We start from the raw sequence: 21458 nt of genomic DNA on the forward strand, positions 1-21458 counted from the left end.
ATTCGTGACAGCAGCTTGTACTGTCCGACTGAAGCAATTCAACTTGAAAATTGATGTACCAACTTCCGAATAGGGTGTGTCTAAGTGACGAGACACTGTTTACTTGAAACACTAAATTCTACTTTGTGGTCAGAAATTCCAAAAACATCAAACTTGAAATTCAAATATATAAGAAAAAACAAGTGAGAGTTCATCAAGTTTGTGGATTCTTTAAGTTTTGAATTCTTTGACAATTTCAAAGAAAATAATTTTATATTTGTATTAATCTTGTCGGAAAAAATGGAGATTCGTCGAATTTTTGACTCAATTTAATTTATATTTTTATTTGCCATTATAGCTTCATTTTTTCCTTTTTAGATGATATGGATAGCGTTATGTGGGTGTTGAAGGAGAAGAAGATCTGGTGGGGTGGGGAAGGGGTTGGGGTTAGGGTCGGTGGGGTTGGAGAAGATGACGGCAGGGTGGGGGAGCGGTTGGGGTTGGGGTGGGTGGGGTTGGAGAAGATGACGGTGGGGTGGGTGGGGTTAATAGTTGTTAATTTCTATTTAAAAAAAAATTATTTGGATAAAAAAAATGTCACGTGTCATTAAATTATTGGTCATTTTTTTCTATTTAAAAGTCATTATTTGATAATTATTTTTGATATATATATGCCACGTGTCTTTATTTAATTTGCTAATTTTGACACATCAGGCGAGTGCATTACACACGCTTAATATATTTTGGTGATTGTCAAAAAAGTGTCAAAATGACACATCGAAGCCTTACTGGAGGTGTCTAAGTGAAAGTTGGTGCCAACTTTAGATGACCACCGATGGGTTTCGCCAATATTTATTATATTATATCAAATATTTTAATTACATTTTCTTAAATTATACGCTTAGTTTAATGGAAAAATTAACAAGATGACAAACATTACTAGTTTATTATTCCATATGGGTATAGTTTCATTTTATTACCATTATGAGTATATTTTGCTGAGATTTGCTATAATTCGTTTGTATATTTCACTATACAATTCGTGTATTGCGTTTGTATAATTCGCTATATAATAACGTTTGTATAATTTGTTATACAATTAGTAGTTTTTGTATAGCGTTTGTATAATTCGCTATACAATTCGCAATTTTTGTATAACGTTTGTATATTGCGCTATACAATTCGTGTACAACATTTGTATAATTCATTATACAATTAGCAGTGTTTGTATATTTCGGTATACAAATAATTCGTGGATACATCGTTTGTATAATTCGCTACAACATTTGTATAATGACAAATTTATGTTTGCCATTATAAGTAATTAGAGAAACTATACCCATATGGAATAATTATGCTTAAAAGATTTGTCATATATGAAATTTTCCCTAGTTTAATATCATCACATAATCTGAAACTAAGGAAGTAATAATTTTTTGGTTTAATATATAACCAACTCCTTAAACCTGAAAATGATATTCCATTTAGGCACTTAAACTAAATCATATTTTAATTGAACACCTTAACTCCTAAAAAAATGTTTCAACACTTTTGATTCAATTTTTTTCCACACATTTTCGATCATCTATTAGCTTTAGCCTATCTTTCAATTCCGGAGAAATTAATACTTTTATTCAAGCTTTATCCAAAACTAATTTTTCAATTCAAAATTCGATAGGCAAATGCTTACTAAAACCTAACACCTCTATTATAAACACAATAATTTTTTAAAATATTTTTTGTTACATATAATTAAGAGAAGGAAAGAATTATAAGGTAAGAATCGAATTTCTAGACAAAGATAAAAGTTCAATTAATCAACTAAACTGAGGTACTACCACCTTGTTTGGATGGTTGCTATCCATTATATTATATTGTTAGTTAGATACAATATTTATTTTGATTGTTACTTAAATTAACTGTATTGTATTGTTTAAATTCATTATTACGTAACGACGAAAAAATCCATTTTGTATAACGATTGATTTGGTGTGGTTGCATCGTTATCTTAGTATTTTCTTTTCATTTTGTCATTACTTATTATTTAATAATTTCATTTTATCCTTTACTCTAACTCACAGTAACTTTACCCCGTACCCTATAATTTTTCATAAATTTATCATTCAAATTATGAATATGTAATATTATATAACAATAGATAATAATACAATTTATCCAAATATGATATTTATTGAAAAATGTAATATTATATATTATGAAACAATATATACCGACCGTCCAGAGTTAAAAACATCATCATATCTGGAAAAAGTTTTCAAAAAGACATTAACATATATATAATCAAATTTCTCTCTTGAAACTTACAACAATGTCTTAATCACTTTTATACTTACTCTTGTCATTCTCCATTTTCCCAGAAAAAAAGAACCCAAAGATTCTTCTCCTTCAACAAATTTGATGCTTGAACATACCAAAATTTCATCAGTTTTTTCAAAAATGCATCTTCAAATCTTGCTTATACTTCTATTACCCACATTAGCTTTCTCCATTAACCAAGAAACCCTCTATTTACACACCATAAAGCTCGGATTTGATGACCCAAATGGTGTTTTTTCAAACTGGAATCTTCATGATAACTCCTCACCCTGTAACTGGTTTGGTGTAAAATGCGACTTGTTAACTCGTTCTGTTACATCTATTGACCTCTCCAATACCAATATCGCTGGCCCATTTCCGGCTTCTCTTCTTTGCCGGCTCAGGAATATCAAGTACATTTCATTCTTCAATAACTCCATTAACTCGACGATTCCGGTGCGGGAGTTATCTGGTTGTAAATCTCTTGTCCATCTCGATTTAGCTCAAAATCTCTTAGTGGGTAGTCTTCCATCGAGTTTGGCGGAGCTTCCTGAGCTGAAATATCTTGATTTGACCGGAAATAACTTTACCGGCGAAATTCCGGCGAGTTTTGGGGGTTTCCGGCGACTTGAAGTTTTGGGTCTGGTTGAAAATTTGTTAACCGGAGCTATCCCCCCGGAGATTGGAAACATTTCGACTTTGAAACAACTGAATTTGTCGTACAACCCGTTTTATCCGGGCCGGATCCCGCCGGAGATTGGGAACCTCACGAATCTCGAGGTGCTATGGTTAACTGACTGTGGGTTAATCGGTGAGGTTCCGGGTACATTGAGGCGATTAAATAAGCTTATTAACTTGGACCTGGCGTTAAACAACTTGTACGGTCCAATTCCGAGCTGGCTCACTGAGTTAACTACTGTTGAGCAAATTGAGCTGTATAACAACTCGTTTTCCGGCGAGTTTCCGTCGAATGGGTGGTATAATATGACGGCATTGAGGCGGATCGATGTGTCGATGAACCACGTCACCGGGTCGATTCCGAATGAGTTGTGTGAGTTGCCACTTGAGTCACTCAATCTTTATGAGAATCAATTATATGGTGAGTTACCAATAGCCATTGCAAATTCACGTAATTTATATGAATTAAAGCTCTTTCATAATAGTTTAAATGGAAGTTTACCTAAAGATCTTGGTAAATTTTCGCCTTTAGTATGGATTGATGTTTCAAACAATGAGTTTTCCGGGGAAATTCCGGTGAATTTGTGTGGAAATGGGGTTTTAGAGGAGGTTTTGATGATCGATAACTCGTTTTCCGGTGGAATTCCGGGGAGTTTAAGCCAATGCTGGAGCTTATTACGTGTGAGATTAGCACGTAATAAGTTCTCCGGCGATGTTCCAGTGGAATTTTGGGGGCTGCCAAAGCTTTCCCTACTTGAGCTAACGGACAATTCTTTTTCTGGTGGAATCGCGAAAACTATAGCTGGTGCATCAAATTTATCAGCTTTGATTTTGTCGAAGAACGAATTTTCGGGTAATATTCCTGAAGAGATTGGTTTTTTGGAAAATCTACTTGATTTTGTGGGAAATGATAACAAGTTTTCAGGATCGTTGCCGGTTAGTATAGTGAATCTTGAGAAATTGGAAAGAATGGATTTTCACAACAATGAATTAAGTGGTAAGTTTCCAAGTGGGGTTCATTCTTTGAAGAAATTGAATGAATTGAACCTGGCAAATAATGATCTTTCTGGCGATATTCCCCGGGAAATCGGGAGCTTGTCTGTTTTGAACTATCTTGACCTATCAAGAAACAAGTTTTCAGGGGAAATTCCGGTTGAGTTGCAGAATTTGAAGCTCAATCAGCTGAATTTATCGAATAATGGCCTTTCGGGTGGTATTCCTCCTTCGTATGCAAAGGGAAGGTACAAGAATAGCTTCTTGGGGAATCCTGGTTTATGTGGAGATATTGGAGGTTTATGTGATGGAAAAGATGAAGGTAAAACTGCTGGTTATGTATGGTTACTGAGTTTGCTTTTCGTACTTGCTGTTTTGGTGTTCGTTGTTGGGGTGGTTTCGATCTATTGGAAGTATAGGAATTTCAAGAAAGCAAAGAGGCTGGATAGATCAAAATGGACTTTGATGTCGTTTCATAAGTTGGATTTCGATGAGTATGAAATACTGGAAGCTCTAGACGAAGACAACTTGATTGGCAGTGGTTCTTCCGGGAAGGTTTACAAGGTTGTTTTGAGTAACGGTGAGGCTGCTGCTGTGAAAAAACTTTCAAGAAGTTTGAAAATAACAGATGAGAGTTGTGACATTGAGAAAGGTAACTTTCACGACGATGGATTTGAAGCGGAGGTTGAGACATTGGGCAAGATTCGACACAAGAACATCGTTAAGCTATGGTGTTTTTGTACAACAAAGGGTTGCAAACTTTTGGTTTACGAGTACATGCCTAACGGAAGCTTGGGCGATTTGCTACACAGCAGCAAAAGCGGGTTGTTGGATTGGCCTATGAGATGTAAGATAGCTATAGATGCTGCAGAGGGACTCTCATATTTGCATCATGATTGTGCTCCTCCGATTGTTCACAGAGACTTTAAGTCTAACAATATCTTGTTGGACGGAGAGTTTGGAGCTCGAGTTGCTGATTTTGGTGTGGCAAAGGCGATTGATGTCAATGAGAAGGGAACCAAGTCTATGTCAGTCATTGCAGGGTCTTGCGGTTATATTGCTCCAGGTTAGAGGATTCATCCTTCACTTTTGTTGTTTTATTAACATGATTTTGTTGTAATTGGTTTATGCCTTCCATTGCAAATTGTAGTTAAGATGTATGCCTAAATATAACATATTTCATATGTTGTTATATTGCAATTAAACGTCTGATGCATTTCCTTGAATCGAGGGTCTATTAGAAACAACCTCTCTTACCTCCCAAGGTCTGCGTACACTTTACCCTCCTCAAACCCCACTTGTGGGATCAATATATGGCATATTTCATATATTGTTCATGTTGCAGAATATGCCTACACACTTCGGGTGAACGAGAAGAGTGATATATACAGCTTTGGCGTGGTAATCCTCGAGCTAGTGACAGGGAAACTCCCTGTGGATCCTGAATACGGGGAAAAGGATTTGGTAAGGTGGGTTTGCGCTACTCTAGACCAGAAGAGTATAGATCATGTTATTGATCCGAAGCTTGATTCTTGTTTCAAGGACGACATATGCAAAGTCCTAAATATTGGCCTCCTCTGCACTAAGCCTCTCCCAATTAACCGACCCTCGATGAGAAAAGTCGTAAAAATGCTGCAGGAAGTTGGTGGTGGAGACCAGTTCAAGACAGCGTCAACGGATGGCAAGTTGACACCTTATTACCATGAAGATGCATTAGATCAAGGAAATGTAGCCTAAAGATAGTCAACATATCTTGCTTAAATGGACAGTGATGATTCATATAGTCGAGCCAAACTTGTTTGGGATTGAGGCATAGTCGTTGTATCGCAAAACTGGAGATTTGGTCTTTTATTTGTTATTGCTTAAATCTTTGTCCTTCAATACTCACTTGATGTTTGGTTTATTTTGGGAGAGAAGGGGAAAACATAATTGAGGTGAAATGTAAAAGGCTGAAACTTTTTTTCTCTTGTAAATTTATAAAAATTCCTAAAGTTCTTTATTACTAACAAATTTAAATTTACCTGCATTTTTAGCTTGATGTTATATTTGTACCTTGATTTATTTCTTGATAGTGAGTTTTCTAATAAAACAAATCTCGAAAGACCATGATTAAGAAGACAAACGAGAAATGTATCAAAAGAGACACAAACATTTAACGTGGTTAGATCAATTTACCTAATCCATAAGAGGAGATGAGTAATTTACTACGTAAAAGATAGTACAAAATAACGAGATAAATAGCTTCACAAATTAGGTTTTCACAAGTGAGAATGTAACACTTTTGTCTCACAAATTTCCCCCCTGACAAAACTCTCAAAAACCCGTAGGACTACATTGTGGATGCTACCAAGTTAGAAGAAATAAATTTATATTAATAGAGTCAATACACCTTTTTCTACGAGAGAAAGGACTAGCCAAATATAAAAACTGTGTTTTTTCAAATTCAATTATAATAAAAAAATCAGAACAAATACTTAACATTGAGCTCATCTTAAATAGGTCATCTTAGATAAGTGAGGCTACCTCCAGTGATTGAGCCAGCATGAGATGATATGTTCTCCAATTGTTTTAATTAAATATAAAGAGTTGATCAGATTCTAGATCCATTATTATTGAAGATGCATGCAAGAATTAGAGATGATCAGATTTCACTATTTTGTAATTTGAATACCATAAGTATAATTGTTTAGTTGAAACTTTGAAATTGATGAAAAAACATGCATGTGATTTTTTTTACAATGTAATTTTAGCACATTATTTTGTTTTTGTTTTTCAAATCCCAAATTTTGGGGCAATTTCTTTTTAATAATTTTTTTTTTGTTTAGCTAATAGCTTTACTTTCGGCATTTCCTTTTTGTTGAACTATTATTAACAAAAAAGCAATTAGCACTATTAGAAATAGAGAATTTTTATTTCCACCACAAATCAATGATAAATTTGATTAGACAACATAATTTTTTATTTTATTTCCACCGAAACAACTCACGTATGGTGAAAAATAAAGTCTCATTGAAATGCTGGGAAGTTTTCAAATTTTTCCACGGTAAAAACACTATTATTTTTTTTTCTCCCTAATTCAACCTCTACCTAGTTGCATATTTCATTAAAAGAAAAAAAAAACTGCTTTCTGTATTAAACCAAGCAACAACCCCTTTTTTCAAACAAATTGCTTCCAATTTTAGTATGAGATAAGTCCAGCTAGTTCCATGAGTTGTTTTTTCCAACACACCTAAGTTAAGTTAAGAGTTTTCTTAAATATACAGACAAAAGATGCCATTTAGTTCCTTTGAAGCAACAATTTTTGCACAACAATATTATGATTGAAATCATCCAATTTTTTTTCCTCACAACTCTATTTTTTTTTCACATTAGAAGAGAAAAAAACTATAATGGCTTTCCAAAAAGAGTACCTTGATTTGTTCTTGGTACCAAGTGGCCTAATTATTATGTTTGGTTATCATCTTCATTTGCTCTATAGATACCTAAAAGTTCCTCATACTACTGTCATGGGATTTGAAAATAACGACAAAAGAGCTTGGGTTGAAAAAGTTATGTTGGTAAGTTTAAATAACATTTCAATTTTAGCTTTGATTCTTGGTTTTCACCTTTTTATGTTATTTAGTATGATGATATGAAATGCGCTCAAATTAAGGACGTGGGACTGAGGCATAGTTATTGTTGCTTATCTCTTTTCACTATTTATTTGTACTAATAATGTCTCTCGTTTTGCTTGTTTGATCTTTACAACTTTCGTTTCTTATTTTATTGTCTCATGTTAATGTTAAAATTTAATTTATGATTAAGCTACTAGTGCTTGATAGAGGGTCTATTGGGAATAACATTTCCACCTTAGGGTAAGGCTGTGTATACACCATCTTTCTCAAATCCACGTGTGAGATTACATTGAATATGTTGTTGTTGTTGCTTCTAGTACCTTGTTCTTCATTTTGTTAAGAGTTTTAGCGTTCCACGACTATTCCCCTTCTTTCGTAAATCACATGGTGCAAGTAAGATAATTATATATTCTTTTTATATATATATAAACTGTTGAATCTCAATATAAGGACAACTTGTCAATTAGCATGTTTCTTATTTTTCTGAATCTCCTTGTTAGAATTTCTAGTTCCGTCATTGTCTAGAGTAATTACCAATGTATTCTCTCAATTGTTACCTCGAAACACAACAACAACATATCTAGTGTAGTCCGACCAAATTGGGTCCGAAGAGGATAGAATGTAACGCAGACTTTACTCCTACCTCGGAAAGAGAGAGACTGTTTCCGATAGACAATTGTTACCTCGAAGGTTTTTTGAAATAACATTTGATTAAATTTTATGTGGAATTCTTGCAGGCTGATAAAAAGAACATTGATACAGCTCTAACTGTTCTAGGATCTAGTCTCTCTGGAGCAACATTCTTGGCATCTGTTTCACTAAGTTTGAGTTTTCTAATTGGAGCTTGGATGGCCAATAATAGTGTTTTCAGTAGTGAAATAATATATGGTGACACAAGACTAGAAACAATGTCCATCAAATTCATTAGCCTTTTACTCTGCTTCATGCTGGCATTTTCATGCTTTGTTCAATCGTCAAGGTGCTTCATTCACGCGAATTACCTAATCAGCACGCCTGATACTGATATACCGGTTAGCTACGTTGAATTGGCTGTGATAAGGGGAGGTGATTTTTGGTCACTAGGACTTAGAGCACTCTATTTTGCTACACCTTTGTTGTTATGGTTTTTTGGACCAATTCCTATGTTTGCTACGTCGATAGGAATGGTTTTCCTACTCCATTACCTCGATAAAAACACGAAGCAATTGCATAGGCATCGATCGTTTGTTAAAGGAAAGCAGCCATACGAGAGACTCGAGGAAACAACGAGTAGGAAAGTTCCTATCGAGCGTTTAGTTATGTGAAATTTCTGTCCTTGAAGGTTGTACAAAATATGAGTTCTATTCTAAGGTTATCTGAAAGTAATGTAAACAATTGTATGTATTTAAAGACAAATTTCTTGCATAAATTTGCAGGAACTATGCACTTGGTAGCACAAAACCTCTTCTTATTCATGAACTATGAAACAAAAAAAGAGAGAGGTTGTATTTGTTATTTCAAATAATTATAGATCAGAACAAGAAAGGCTACCAAACAGCGATAGATTCAAAATTTAGATGTTGTGAGTTTAGAGTCGAGATTGAGTTTTAAAATGTATATCTAATTCAATATATGCTTGTTGTTCATACACATATATAAAGTTCGATCCCAAAACTCTGAGTTCTACTTGCTTGTTAATCACACACATATACAAAGTCCCACCCCAAAAGTCCAAGTTCTACTTGCTTGTTAATCACATACAAATATCTAAACGGATTGTGCGATATCCCAAAAAGAAGAAATTTCAAAATGAATTGAAAAGAATATCAATATAAGGCTTAGATATAACCTATGTAGAGCATAGGGTTCGGCCCAACACCTTTGAATTCTATTGAACCTACAAACCTATATTTGACTCCACCATTTGCTACAAAGACATTAATATCAACTTCGGGGCAGAGCTAGATTCAAACTCCCTTCCATAAAAAATTACACTGTATACATAAAGTTAACATGTTTTTTATGTATATATAATAGATATTGAATCCCCTTCGAAATTTCTTCTGATAGAGAAATCAACTTTGGAATTGATGTTCTTCCTGATACGCAACCTATTTCTATTCCACCATATATAATGGCTCCGAGATTGGAGGGAATTCGGAGGTCGAAACCTTCATCGTGGTGGATTTGGAGCGTGCGCGATCAACTTCGAGGACTTCTTCATATTTTTGAATCCTTTAATAAAAATTCTGACTTCACTGATCAACTCAACTACCAACAATTAGCTGTGACATATTTAATTAGTTGGTGATAACTCAGGTAGAAAATGAATAATCTTAATAGCATAGTTGGTTGATTACATAAACTTTCACCTTGTGGTAATAATTTGATTTTCCTACCTTGTAGTCCCTTTCCTCATTTTCCCTACCTTTTTCTTAATAGAAAATATAAATACGTGATAGTTCATGTATAAAACTCACAAAAATATAATACGTTAGGTGTATATTTTGATTATTATTTCATTAAAATATTAAGAAGAGATGGTAAAAAAGAAATATATTCAAATCTCAAAATCTAAAGAATGTCATATAAATTAGAACCATAGTATACATTAACTAAATATTCGAAGCACCCATTTATTCACACTCGAAGTCGGACCCCAATCATAGAGTACCCGCCAGAAATGCGACAAATTTTGAAATAAACCCTAACCTCCGAAACCCCTCAACAATGGCGTTCACACTTATTCTCACTCACTCTCCGGCCAATTCCATCTCACTGGAAACCAATTCCGCAATCAGAAAACATCCTTTTTTCTTCCGCAACTTACACTTCACACCTTACAGAAACCGTCGCCGTTCCATTTCATGCTCGGCGCAGCAGAAGCCGTTCAAGCCGATGACAGAGGAAAACATTCTCGAGGCAGTAGCTGATTTCGACGGAGACGAGAAATCTGTACCTTGTTTAAGAACTTATGAGAACGATTTAGCTCGACTCACATTGGTTGGTGCTGTTGACTTCCAGCAGGCACTTACTGCTGCGGCGGCGGACGGTGGTGAAGCTGCTGGAGAACATATTTCCTCTGGCATGAATGCTATGGTTGTTGAAACATTGTTTCCGGGACCTTCTGATGAGCACAGTACTATTTCCACTAGATTGGTGAGTTTATCATCCCAATATAAGTGTTTTAGTTTGAATGGGCACAGAGTTTTAAGAAATAAAGAATGACTTTTGAATTTCGTGTTTGCAAACTAAAAATGTGTATTCTTTAAACTTGCTCGGCAGAATGTTGGAATTGAAAAACTTATTAAATATAGAAAGACGTGCTCTTGCTAGGACAGACCAAAAAGGAAAATGACACACTTAAATTGGGACAGTGGGAGTAATATAGTTGTGCTTATATTTGAATAATTAGACTTCACTTGTGCATATGTAGACTGGTGAGCACATTACTATTTCTACTCGACCATTGAATTTATGTGGACGTACTACTATAGTTGTGTTTAGTGGCGGGCTCAGGATTTTTATTAAGGGTGTTTAAAATATAAAGAGATAAACACACGAAGAAATCAAGTGGATTCAATGTGTACTATGTAAACATTAACAATAATTTTGACCTTATATATATAGTGGTAGAATTGCTACTTCAGAAGCACTAATATGGTCTTTTTGGAAAATCAGAAGCACTAATATATTGGTGTCTGATATTTGGAAAATTAGACTTTACTTGTGCATATGTAGAAGGTAACTTCATTTGTTTAATCTACCTAGAAGAAAGTTTTGTTCTGTTTATCATGTATCATTAAGCAAGAAACAATGGTAGAATTGCTACTTCCATGACCCACTGGTCGAGGCGCAGAAATGCAAGGTCCATCTTCATATTGTATAATTTCATATACAATGTGAAAATATAAAACTATGTCTCAGTTCAAGTCTTTATGTCTCAGTTCAAGTCTTAAGTTGTTACATAAGGGAACATATTGATTTACTGATTTTCCTTCAACATTAAAACTTCTGATTCCTCATATATGTGTTTAAGAATAACCATTCATGGATTTTTTGAAAACAGAGTATGTAGCTCATATATCTAATGGATCTCTAATTATAGGAAAGTACAATCTACTGTTTTTTAAGTCACTTTATTTGTATGTTTTTTCTAAGAACCGAGAAATTCCTAAGGGCCAGCTGGTGCACAGTCGAAACTCGACGGATAATGGGCCCACCCTTCAACCCTCCTCCACTAAAAATACCAGGCTTTTGTTTGTGTAAACTGACATGGTTCTACTTCGTGACGTGCGGCTAATCCACATCTCGTGCTGCTCTTTTACCCTTAAACCAAAACCCAGGTGTCTGTATTTGCATGTTTCTTATATAGCTCATAGAATAATTTAGCTGCTGTTATTGAAGCTGAAACATTTCCAGCATGACCGATGATCCTTTTCCTTCAGTTTATAAAATTTTCTTGTCGTAGTTGTGAAAGTAGTTTTATTGTTCGAATCCTTTTTAAAGACGTTGAGGGTCGACTAATAAATAAGAGTAGTAGATCATAATGAATGAAAGAGAAATATAAAATGAATCATTGGATTTCATATATAGTTTGATTTGGGAATTTTTCCTTTCCATTTAAAATATTTGTACTTCTATTTTAGCATTTGATTGACAATTTTTTCATAGGTTGTTATGTCTATTAAGTTTTAAGCGATTGTTTCTAGCGTGAATCCTTGTCATTGAAGTTAATAATGATGTAGCTGATCTTCATTTTTTTGTGGTGAAGTTTAATGCCCTTGCTTCTGTTTATGGCAATGTATTATGATGGTTATAGTGTGTCTAAAGTTTGACATTCTGGCAGTTTTTACCAGCAAGAAAAGTTATGGAAAAAGCCCACAAGCTTAGAAGTACCATAACTAAAGAGATGCTTTCCGGCACGACATCTACAAATATACTTGCCATGACATTTAGACAAGTGACTCTGCAACATCTTTGGAACTTTGAACTAGTACTTTTTATACCTGGAGCAGAAAGGAATATGGATGATCTTGAAACACTGAGAGAGGTGGGGAGTTTTTTTAATGTTTCTATCTTTTTATCTTGTCTTTCCATTCATCATGCTCTTTTATAATATCAGATTTATAATGTTTGCCTTGCAGGTGCAACGTGATACTGATAGGTTGAGTTCTGTTATTCCTTTCCTATCAGCAGGTACCTCCATCTTTTGCCATCACGTCATCAGATGAACGAGTCATTTCTGTTATTGCAGAAGTTATTTGTCTTTCTGCTCTCGAAAGCACTAAAAGACATTTCTTTAATGAAACTCCTGGTGGAGCAGCAAAGAAGTTTTTCCCCTGGTTTCACACACATCAAAGCATTGTCTCAAAAGATTCCTCTGTTACTCTACACAACTTAATGGAATGTGAGATAGTTGCAAATGCCAATATTTTGCTCCAGAAATTTTCTTCCGAAAGGGTGAATTACAGATCAAGGAAGGGAAGATGGATGGGCAATTGGTTAACTTCAACTGCATACTCCAAACTGGAACAAACTGGGGGCCCCGAATTTATTGCTTGGCTGAGTGAGTGTGTACCTGCTTACAAATTGCAGATTGATGCTGAGAAACTTGGCAATGTGAAATTTGAAGGGTGGAAGGAAACAGCAACAAACACATGGGAGGTTTTTCTGACTCACTCCCAAATGGTAACTCCATGTTCTCTGCATTTCTGTTTCTTGTATCACATTTAAGGTTAATGAAATGTATATTATACAACAGACACTTCATCAAAAAGTATCATATAAAGATAACTTAGATAGCTCCTTTGCCTTGAGGCACTAGTTAGTTACGAACTACTCGAATAGATATCACTTATCATTGGTGTTGATGTTGTTTTCGTATTTGTGGACAATTATCAAGATATCCATGCATTTGGTAAGTATTTGTTTCACTGTCTTGTGCTTTGCATTGTTGATTTGATTAATTCACAACCATTAAATTCTCCAATATTTATCTGTGGTTTGCCTAGCACTAAAAGAGAAAGAACCTAGTCACCCTATGGGTAAGCTAATGCATTGGTGGAGAATTTTCTTTCCGTCTATGGCTATGCAATAAAAGGTTGAAAAGTTTGATTGCCTTAATCTTTGGAAGATTTAACACTAGGAATGCACATATGAAGAAAATGTATAGCATTTTTGCTAGTGCCAAATCTTGAATGGTCTGTTTTACTAGAGTCATTTCTTGTTTCTCATTGGCCAATTGACTGGTCATGCTATGTAGTTTCAGCTGTTAGGGACGTGTGTGTATACATATATAGAAATTTTAATTCCTATTAAATACTCCATCCGTTTTAATTTGCTTGTCTTACTTTCCTTTTTAGTCCGTCTTAAAAAGAATGCCTATTTCCTTTTTATTTTTGAGCAACTCTTTAGTTCCAACTTTCCCCATGGTATGTTTAAAACCACAAGATTAAAGGACATTTTGGTACATTCTACATATCCTTAGTTTAAGACCACAAGATTCAAGAGTCTTCTTTACTTTCTTAAATTTCGTGCCTAGTCAAAACCGGACAAACAAATTGGAATCAGTTTCATTTTCATTTTCCCTTCCCCTTGGAAGCTCTTGTAAGTGTCACTCTGAGATAACTTTCTTAATAGCTCTTTGGTTTCTTAATTATGGTTCCCTCTTTTTCATGTCAAGATTGTTTAGACAATATTGTAGATGCTAAAGATATGACCACTTTAGTCTTCTAGCACCTTGGTTTTGGACGTTCATACAGGTTTTTTGTCCCCAAAGCATAAGGTTCTAAAATTTGCAACCTTGACTTCTAACAGTGAGATGTGTATTAGGTCATCCGTGTTATTTTTGTTGATGAGCCCTCTTAGTAATTGTGCGTATCAATAGTCCAGGGAATTGGGGTGTGCGAAGCCAATAGACTATGAACATCTCTGTCATCAAGTGCTTATATCTCCCAAGATGTTTCCAAATGCTTTTCCTTTTTGATCTTACAAGACTCAAGTTAAGATGTGATGTTATCTACAGGAAAAATTTCATTTGAAGTCCACACTTGATGGGTATTGTAATCATCTCTAATAATTATTTGGCCTTGTTTTACTTTTTCAGGTTGGTCTAAGTGACGTTCTAGATATGTATTATGAAGATGTCTATACACTTCCCTATAAGCAATTATCATTGGGTGTTGTTGCAAAATCTATCAATTCGCCATCTAGAAAGGTATGACATATAAGCTCTTTACATGCCTGCTTTATTTGTTGTTATCCATGAAGTGATTATTTCTTCTGTAACCAGTCTTCTTTCTAATTTTTGATTTATAAACGGATACAGTTTTAATAAAGCATCCTCATTAGTTAGCTATTTGAAGTATTTGAACTCACTGTTGGAAGTGGTTTGTGTGTGACTGATGCATGAAGTCCTGAATGGCTAGTTGATATCTTCTTTGATCTTGCATTCCTTCACATTCATGCATTCTCTATCTTTTGGGAGTATTGGATATGAATATAAGTTTCTTTTATCTAAATAATTACTTTAAGTACTAAAGATGGTTTCCGGAACCAAATGGATAATAACATTTTCACCTTTTGGATTCTAGAGAAGCATTTCTATGTCAAAGGCAATCTCTATGGTCCTTGCAAGTGGAATTTTTCTTGTTGCTATAAGAATTCTTGGTCAACGTTATATTCCTCATCTCCCGATTAGGAAGCACTTTCACCCGGATGTTAATCCAGTCAACTCATCTGACATGATGTCTATTCAGCATCAGTCCATGAAATCTTGCAAGGTATGGATTTTATTAGTTCAAACACACTCTCCGTTCTATTACTTGTCATAAGAAGTTACTATTTCTATATTTGTTGTGGTCCATATTTACTATGACCGTGTAGTGGATGACATATGCTTTGCGTTATTGGCCATTTTTATTGTTTTTTACGCTCTTTTAGTTGATTATCATTTTACCCTAGGTATTTTCTCTTTTTTATCAATAGGTGATATTGTTCAATCATCACATTGCCAAGTGCTCTTTGTTTCTGTAGTTGGAAGATTACTGTGTCTCCATCGTTAAGAGAATCAAGGAATTTTATTGTTGGCCTGGAGATATAGTGATGGGTTCTGGCAGCTCTGCATGGATTGGGGAGCTTCCGATATACCTGAAAAATGAGATGGATTCTAAAGATTTAGATCTTAATTCCAGCTCCATGCCATCAGAAGGAATTGAAGATGAGATAAAAGCAGCTGCACAAGATATTGCTAGTTATCAGGTCTCTTTTTAGGATGCAGTTTCTGGGTTTATTTTTCCATTTTTCGTCATTATAACATAAAAACACAATATTAATTATAATCTTGTGCTACTCATGGACAGAATCAAGGACAACGGAAGGCTTTGGTCTTTTGTGAACATTTAACCAAATATATTCCTCTGGGAATAAGCGAGAAATATAAGAGCTGCCCACTGCATCTTATGGACAAACACAATTAAACAAGCTAGTTATCAAGCTTGAATGCTTGATCTAGCTTAGATCACACCATTATCCTGTTCACAAATATAGGACCCCCTTGATAAATGATTCAAAAGTTCCTGAAATGAGTTAATTGGAGTCGGATTTGCACTTTGAGTTCACGAGATTTCTGAATTATAAAATTTAAGCGTTGAAGATCCTATTTTCATTGGTACTTTTTTTTTCCTCAGGCCCCAACACTTTGATTTTAGTTTTTCTTTTCTTGTAAGGCCTTTCGCTACCGTTTTAAACTAATTCTTCTCATCTGGATTTCAACTCTTCTATAGTTGCCAATTGAACATGGCTATAGATTTGTCATGACCATTTCAATTAACTAGTTCATATGTTCCTGGAAGTTGGTTGTTTAGATGTGTTTATCATAGTTGATGTGCTTATATACGTATGCCAATCAGGTTGTTTTATCCGGGGATGGTAAAATTGTTGGATTCGAGCCTACAAGTTGTGTTGCTGAAAATCAGTGGGAAGCAAACCCTTTAGTGAAAGAGCTCTATGGAGAGAAAAATCTTTCTCCTGGTAAATACAAATATTCTCACTAGCTGTTTTTTTAATTGATTGTCTAAGCCTACGAAGATGTCAGTTACTTAGCTAGGGCGATTTTTGAATGCAGGCTTGATAGAGCGAGGTCTCAAGATAAGCCGCCCCAGTGATTTTGTTGTACTGGAATTATTGATGTCAACAAATCCCCAAAGTTCATTTGCTTTGGTAAGACCTGTAACTGAAATTAGTATATGAACATTTTGGCACCACCATATTCAATATTTGTACAACTAGTTACAGTGCTGGGCAAGACTCTTTCCAGGTATAAAGGATCAATGGAAATTTACATTTCTTTTTCGTTTATTCTACTCCAGTCCCCTCCTTAATAAACTGTAATGTGAGTTTAGTTGGTATCGCTGCAGCGTAGTGTGGTTGAAGAACAACCTTTGTTTTCTTGCGTTAATGCAAAAGTGAGCTAGTCACAATGTGCATAGCCAACTTTTGTACAGACAAGACATAAAAGAAGACTTCCCACAAACTTTACTTTTGTTTAGTAATTGCATCCACTAACAAGGAAACAGAAAACCATTGGGCGGAAGGGAGTAAAACACCTGATCCATCCCAAACCTATGTTGTTCGGATTCTTTAAAAATCTCGACAGATGCATGTTAGATCCTCCAAAAGTAGTACATTTATGGAGTATCAACAGGGGTGTGACCGACATTTTTTGAGAGTCTGAGTAACAATCTCAGATTATTTAAATGTCCCCCTCCCCTTGGAGAGAGAAAGGAGGCATTACATTTACTCCCAGAAAACGTGCAACAAACCTTTCCTTTCCGCTTCTTCCTTGAGAACCCCCCAACAAAGGAAGGCCAATATTTGGTAAGAACTTTTGTTTCATGCAAGAACGGCTTCGTCTTAAAAGAGTATGAATTTTCTCAGTTTCATGACTTCTACTTCATTATTTGTTGCATTCATTCTAAATTTGATACTACAAATATGAGTATATGACTTGCCAAAAATCAAATATACTTGCAACAGAGCTGATCTAGAATGTTGAGTTTCTAGGTTGATCTGGATTGATCTAGAAAAAAGAGCTTTACCGGGTTAGATAAATTATTTTTACATATTAAGTGGACTTCTTAACACAAATACAAGTTTTTGAGTCAAAGCAACTGAGTTTTACTGAACTCGTAATTAGAACTCTAGCACTGCACACTTGGCATAGAAGAAGATAACAGAAAAGAATGCATTTCTTTTTGTTCATCTAGAAAAGAAAAAGAAAAACCTTCTACTTCTATTTTTGGTTGGTGAAACAAAATGCAACTTCTTCTAACATTAAGTCTATTGCAAGTATGTTGTAACAAGAAAGTTTCCTTGGCTGAAATTCCCTTGATTTACAAATTACACATGAAAAATATAAAACAAGTAAACTTTTAAGCTAAATGTACTTCCATCCCCCTTTAATTTCCTCCACAAAATAATGTGCTATTAGTTCTTTTGCCCTAACTTACATTTGTTGAAAATGGGATTTGATGTGTATATATATATACTTGCATACAGAGGCGGATCTAGGGTGGATTCAATTGAATCCATTATTTTCTTCTCGAATTATGTGTATACCAAAAAAAGATCATACTGATCATTTTGAATGCGCTGACTCTAGATTCTTAATTCACCTCTGGATCGATCTTTTTGCTTAACCGGAACAACATCCACCCTTCTTAACCGCAGATACATCATCTTTCCCAATGTTAATTGTTTGTCCTCTTGGCACAGAAGCTGGATCATCTCCTATATCAAGAGCTTTTCGACTAACCACTCGATATATCTGAGTGAGTACTTCTGTGAAGGCGTTTTCAACATTGAGTGCCTCGAGTGCAGATGTTTCCATGAAGAAAGTGTTCTCTCTTTCTGCAAAACCGCTCGATTCACCTGTGGGGACAGCTCGGAGGTGGCGGAGATCCGCCTTGTTTCCGACGAGCATGACGACGATGTTTTGGTCTGTGTGGTCTCTGAGTTCTTTAAGCCATCTTGCTACATTTTCAAATGTTACATGACGAGTAATGTCATAAACAAGTAAGGCACCCACTGCTCCTCGATAATATGCACTAGTGATGGCACGGTACCTTTTTTATGAGACATGAAAAATGATTAGATAATTGGCGGGGCGGGAGGGGGGGGGGGTATGACGTAGTGGACACAGTGATCATCTAACTAGAAATTTAATAAGAAAATGAAGAATCGTACCGTAGGATAGACATAAATATTACTACCCTCCCTTCCCTACCCTAGTGCAAAAAGAAAAGGTTATGTCCAACAGGTGAAGGCCGTGCGATAGAAGGATGTTTGTCTGTTGATGGTGGGTGGGGGTGGAAGGGGAAAGTGGTAAAAGTAGTGATAATCTAACTAGAAATTTAATAGGAGAACGAAGAATCATAGTGTAGGATCGACATGAGCACTTTTTTTCGTACTACTTCTCTTCCCTCCTTAATTACCTCAATGCAAAAACAAAAGGTTATATTCAATAGGAAAAGACTGCGATAGAAGGATGTTTGTCCGTTTGATGGCTATGTTGTATACATTAATATTGAACCTAGGTTTGATGATTGATTTGTTCTTGTCAAACATGTCCTGATTTGATGTTTGAATACAAACACGCTATCTGAGCTTAATTGGTTAGTGATGAAAACAATTCCCATGACTTGAAAACAAGAGAATGTCTCAGGAATTGTATATATACACAAAAATTAAATATATTAAAAATGATTATTAAATTTGATTCAAATATAGTGACAAATTCAATAATAGATTCGAAGTTCCTAATGTTTCACGATCGAGTGATTAAAAGCAAATATAATAGACTTAGACATGAATTTCAAAACACATTGTTGTTGAATCCACAACATCTAAATTTTGAATGCGCAATTGTTAGATGAGATTTTATTAGATGTAATAGTATCAAATATGGTCGAATATTATATATACGTCCATAAAAAATACTTGCAGATTAACTTAAAATTCTGAATCCGTCACGATTTATTCAAATAAAAAGAGAAAGAATTGGCACCTTTCTTGACCAGCAGTATCCCAAATCTGAGCTTTGATAATCTTATCGTCAACATGAATTGTTCTTGTAGCAAATTCAACACCAATTGTTGATTTAGATTCTTGGCTAAATTCATTTTTTGTAAAACGAGAAAGCAAATTTGATTTGCCAACACCAGAATCACCTATAAGAACAACTTTGAACAAATAATCATAATCTTCATCAGCCCTATATGCCCCCATTTTCTTCTTTTTAATTAATATTCTTTATTTGCTAATGATGGTTTTTTTCTACATATGAATTTGAAAAAAATTAATAATCACTTTCTCTTTTTGAGCTATTTTTTTTTCTTTTGCTTTCACCCTCTCTTTTAATAAACAAGCTCTTTCTTGTTAAAGTACCTTTTTTTTAGAGGGAGGGGGGAGAAAGAGAGAAAATGGGAGAGAGAGATTATAATAAAATGGATTAATATTAATGAATTAATGATCTTACCTCAAATGAAATAACAAATCACCTCTCCTTTTGTTTAGGAAGGATGTGAGGGTGGGAGTTTTTCAGTTTGGCAATGAAATATTTTTGTAAAGTTAAGCAAAGAAGAATTAATTAAACTGATTAATTTAAAAGTAGCCAGCGGATGTATAATTCAGTATAATATGTATATGATTGCGTATAATTTATGTGTACTAACTAAAAAAAGATAGATACTAAATCTGTCCGGTTATATGTATGGAGATCCCATTCTGAAAAGCACAATGGTCTTCCCTTCCTTTTCCCTAGAAAATGTAGAGGACGAAGGGTGTGTTTGGTAGGGTGGGAACTGTTTTCAACGAAAAATCATGTTTTCCTAGGTAATAAGTGATTTTCTTATTTATTTGTGGTCCTTGATAAATAATCAGGAAATATTATCTCAAGTACATTTATATATAATCTAGACAAGGCGATGGCACGGATTAGGTGGGGGGGGGGGGGGGAGGGTGGTGAGTGGAGGCGACGAAAAGGAGACAATCAATATGGATTATCACTTATTATGAAATTTGTTTTTCCTGTATAAACTGAAATAGAGGTACAATTTATTTGTTTGCTTGTATCAATAGTCACATTAATTTCTCTCTCGGTAATTTTTTTTTTCCTGATGTTCGGTAAATAAGTAAAAAATATTTTCTCAAAATTATTTATACATATTTTAGACAAATACATTAGGGGTAAGGATTGGAGGTGAGTAAGAGGGGTGGCGAAGAGTCAATTAGTGTAAATTATTATTTATGAAATATATTTTCCCTATATAAATTGAAACGGGGAGAGTACAATATATCTTGATTGCTAGGTATCGATGTTTTTTTTTCTTTGATGACAAGAAAAATCCGCAGTCGCTATCCTTTGGATGTGCACAGAATAGAACCCCGCTCCTATGCAATAGTTCGCAAACCACACAAGCGACAAGTTCGGTGCGACCAGTTCAATCCAGAAGGCAAATTCTTGCTTTCGTTGGCAAGGGGTTTCAAACGATTGCTAGTTATCAATATACATTGCCTAATTCCCAAGCATTTGGTATGAAAAATGTTTGTCTTTGATATACTTCAATAATCCTTAAATTGAGCAATTTTGATAGATTTTTACGTAAAAATTTATCTTCATCATTAAAAATATTAGGTTAAGATGAATCTATAACTAAATAATAACATTCGTCCATGTTTGTTGCACCAAAAAATCATCTCTTTGTATAGTCTTACCTAATTGAATTTGAATTAGACCTAAATTTCATTTTCAAACTTTCATCTCTTTATGGGCTACTTTCAAAAGGTTGTGAATAAGATAATTTAAAAAGAAATCACCTTTTGTGCAATGTATATCTT

The 21458-nt window shown here is 34.8% G+C and overlaps 4 protein-coding genes across 5 annotated transcripts; 3 read left to right on the top strand and 1 right to left on the bottom strand.

The window, feature by feature from the left end:
• The first annotated feature begins 2298 nt into the window (after nucleotides 1–2298).
• Nucleotides 2299–5986, top strand: LOC129896525 (receptor-like protein kinase HSL1). Its single transcript, XM_055972449.1, has 2 exons — nucleotides 2299–5032; nucleotides 5312–5986. The coding sequence occupies exons 1-2, from the start codon at nucleotides 2398–2400 to the stop codon at nucleotides 5701–5703; spliced, it is 3027 nt and encodes a 1008-aa protein (XP_055828424.1). The 5' UTR covers nucleotides 2299–2397; the 3' UTR covers nucleotides 5704–5986.
• Nucleotides 5987–7337: 1351 nt separating this feature from the next.
• On the top strand, nucleotides 7338–9152 carry LOC129895612 (uncharacterized). The gene is made up of 2 exons (XM_055971345.1): nucleotides 7338–7523; nucleotides 8318–9152. Exons 1-2 carry the CDS (start codon nucleotides 7356–7358, stop codon nucleotides 8882–8884), a joined length of 735 nt encoding a protein of 244 aa, XP_055827320.1. The 5' UTR covers nucleotides 7338–7355; the 3' UTR covers nucleotides 8885–9152.
• Nucleotides 9153–10182: 1030 nt separating this feature from the next.
• LOC129895392 (uncharacterized) lies at nucleotides 10183–17191 on the top strand. 2 transcript variants are annotated; one of them, XM_055971104.1, is made up of 8 exons: nucleotides 10183–10718; nucleotides 12409–12612; nucleotides 12756–13250; nucleotides 14668–14778; nucleotides 15155–15343; nucleotides 15597–15821; nucleotides 16472–16592; nucleotides 16687–17191. In XM_055971104.1, exons 1-8 carry the CDS (start codon nucleotides 10290–10292, stop codon nucleotides 16809–16811), a joined length of 1899 nt encoding a protein of 632 aa, XP_055827079.1. In that variant the 5' UTR covers nucleotides 10183–10289; the 3' UTR covers nucleotides 16812–17191. The 2 variants fall into 2 exon arrangements, with proteins under 2 accessions (XP_055827079.1, XP_055827080.1); XM_055971105.1 differs by having other exon boundaries at nucleotides 12759–13250; nucleotides 16687–17190.
• A 651-nt stretch (nucleotides 17192–17842) lies between these two features.
• Nucleotides 17843–20018, bottom strand: LOC129895393 (ras-related protein RABA1f-like). Its single transcript, XM_055971107.1, has 2 exons — nucleotides 19627–20018; nucleotides 17843–18685 (listed from the first exon to the last, which is right to left on the bottom strand). The coding sequence occupies exons 1-2, from the start codon at nucleotides 19845–19847 to the stop codon at nucleotides 18256–18258; spliced, it is 651 nt and encodes a 216-aa protein (XP_055827082.1). The 5' UTR covers nucleotides 19848–20018; the 3' UTR covers nucleotides 17843–18255.
• Between the last annotated feature and the right edge of the window lie 1440 nt (nucleotides 20019–21458).

Source organism: Solanum dulcamara, chromosome 7 (assembly GCF_947179165.1).
Source record: "Solanum dulcamara chromosome 7, daSolDulc1.2, whole genome shotgun sequence".
Taxonomy (NCBI): domain Eukaryota; kingdom Viridiplantae; phylum Streptophyta; class Magnoliopsida; order Solanales; family Solanaceae; genus Solanum; species Solanum dulcamara.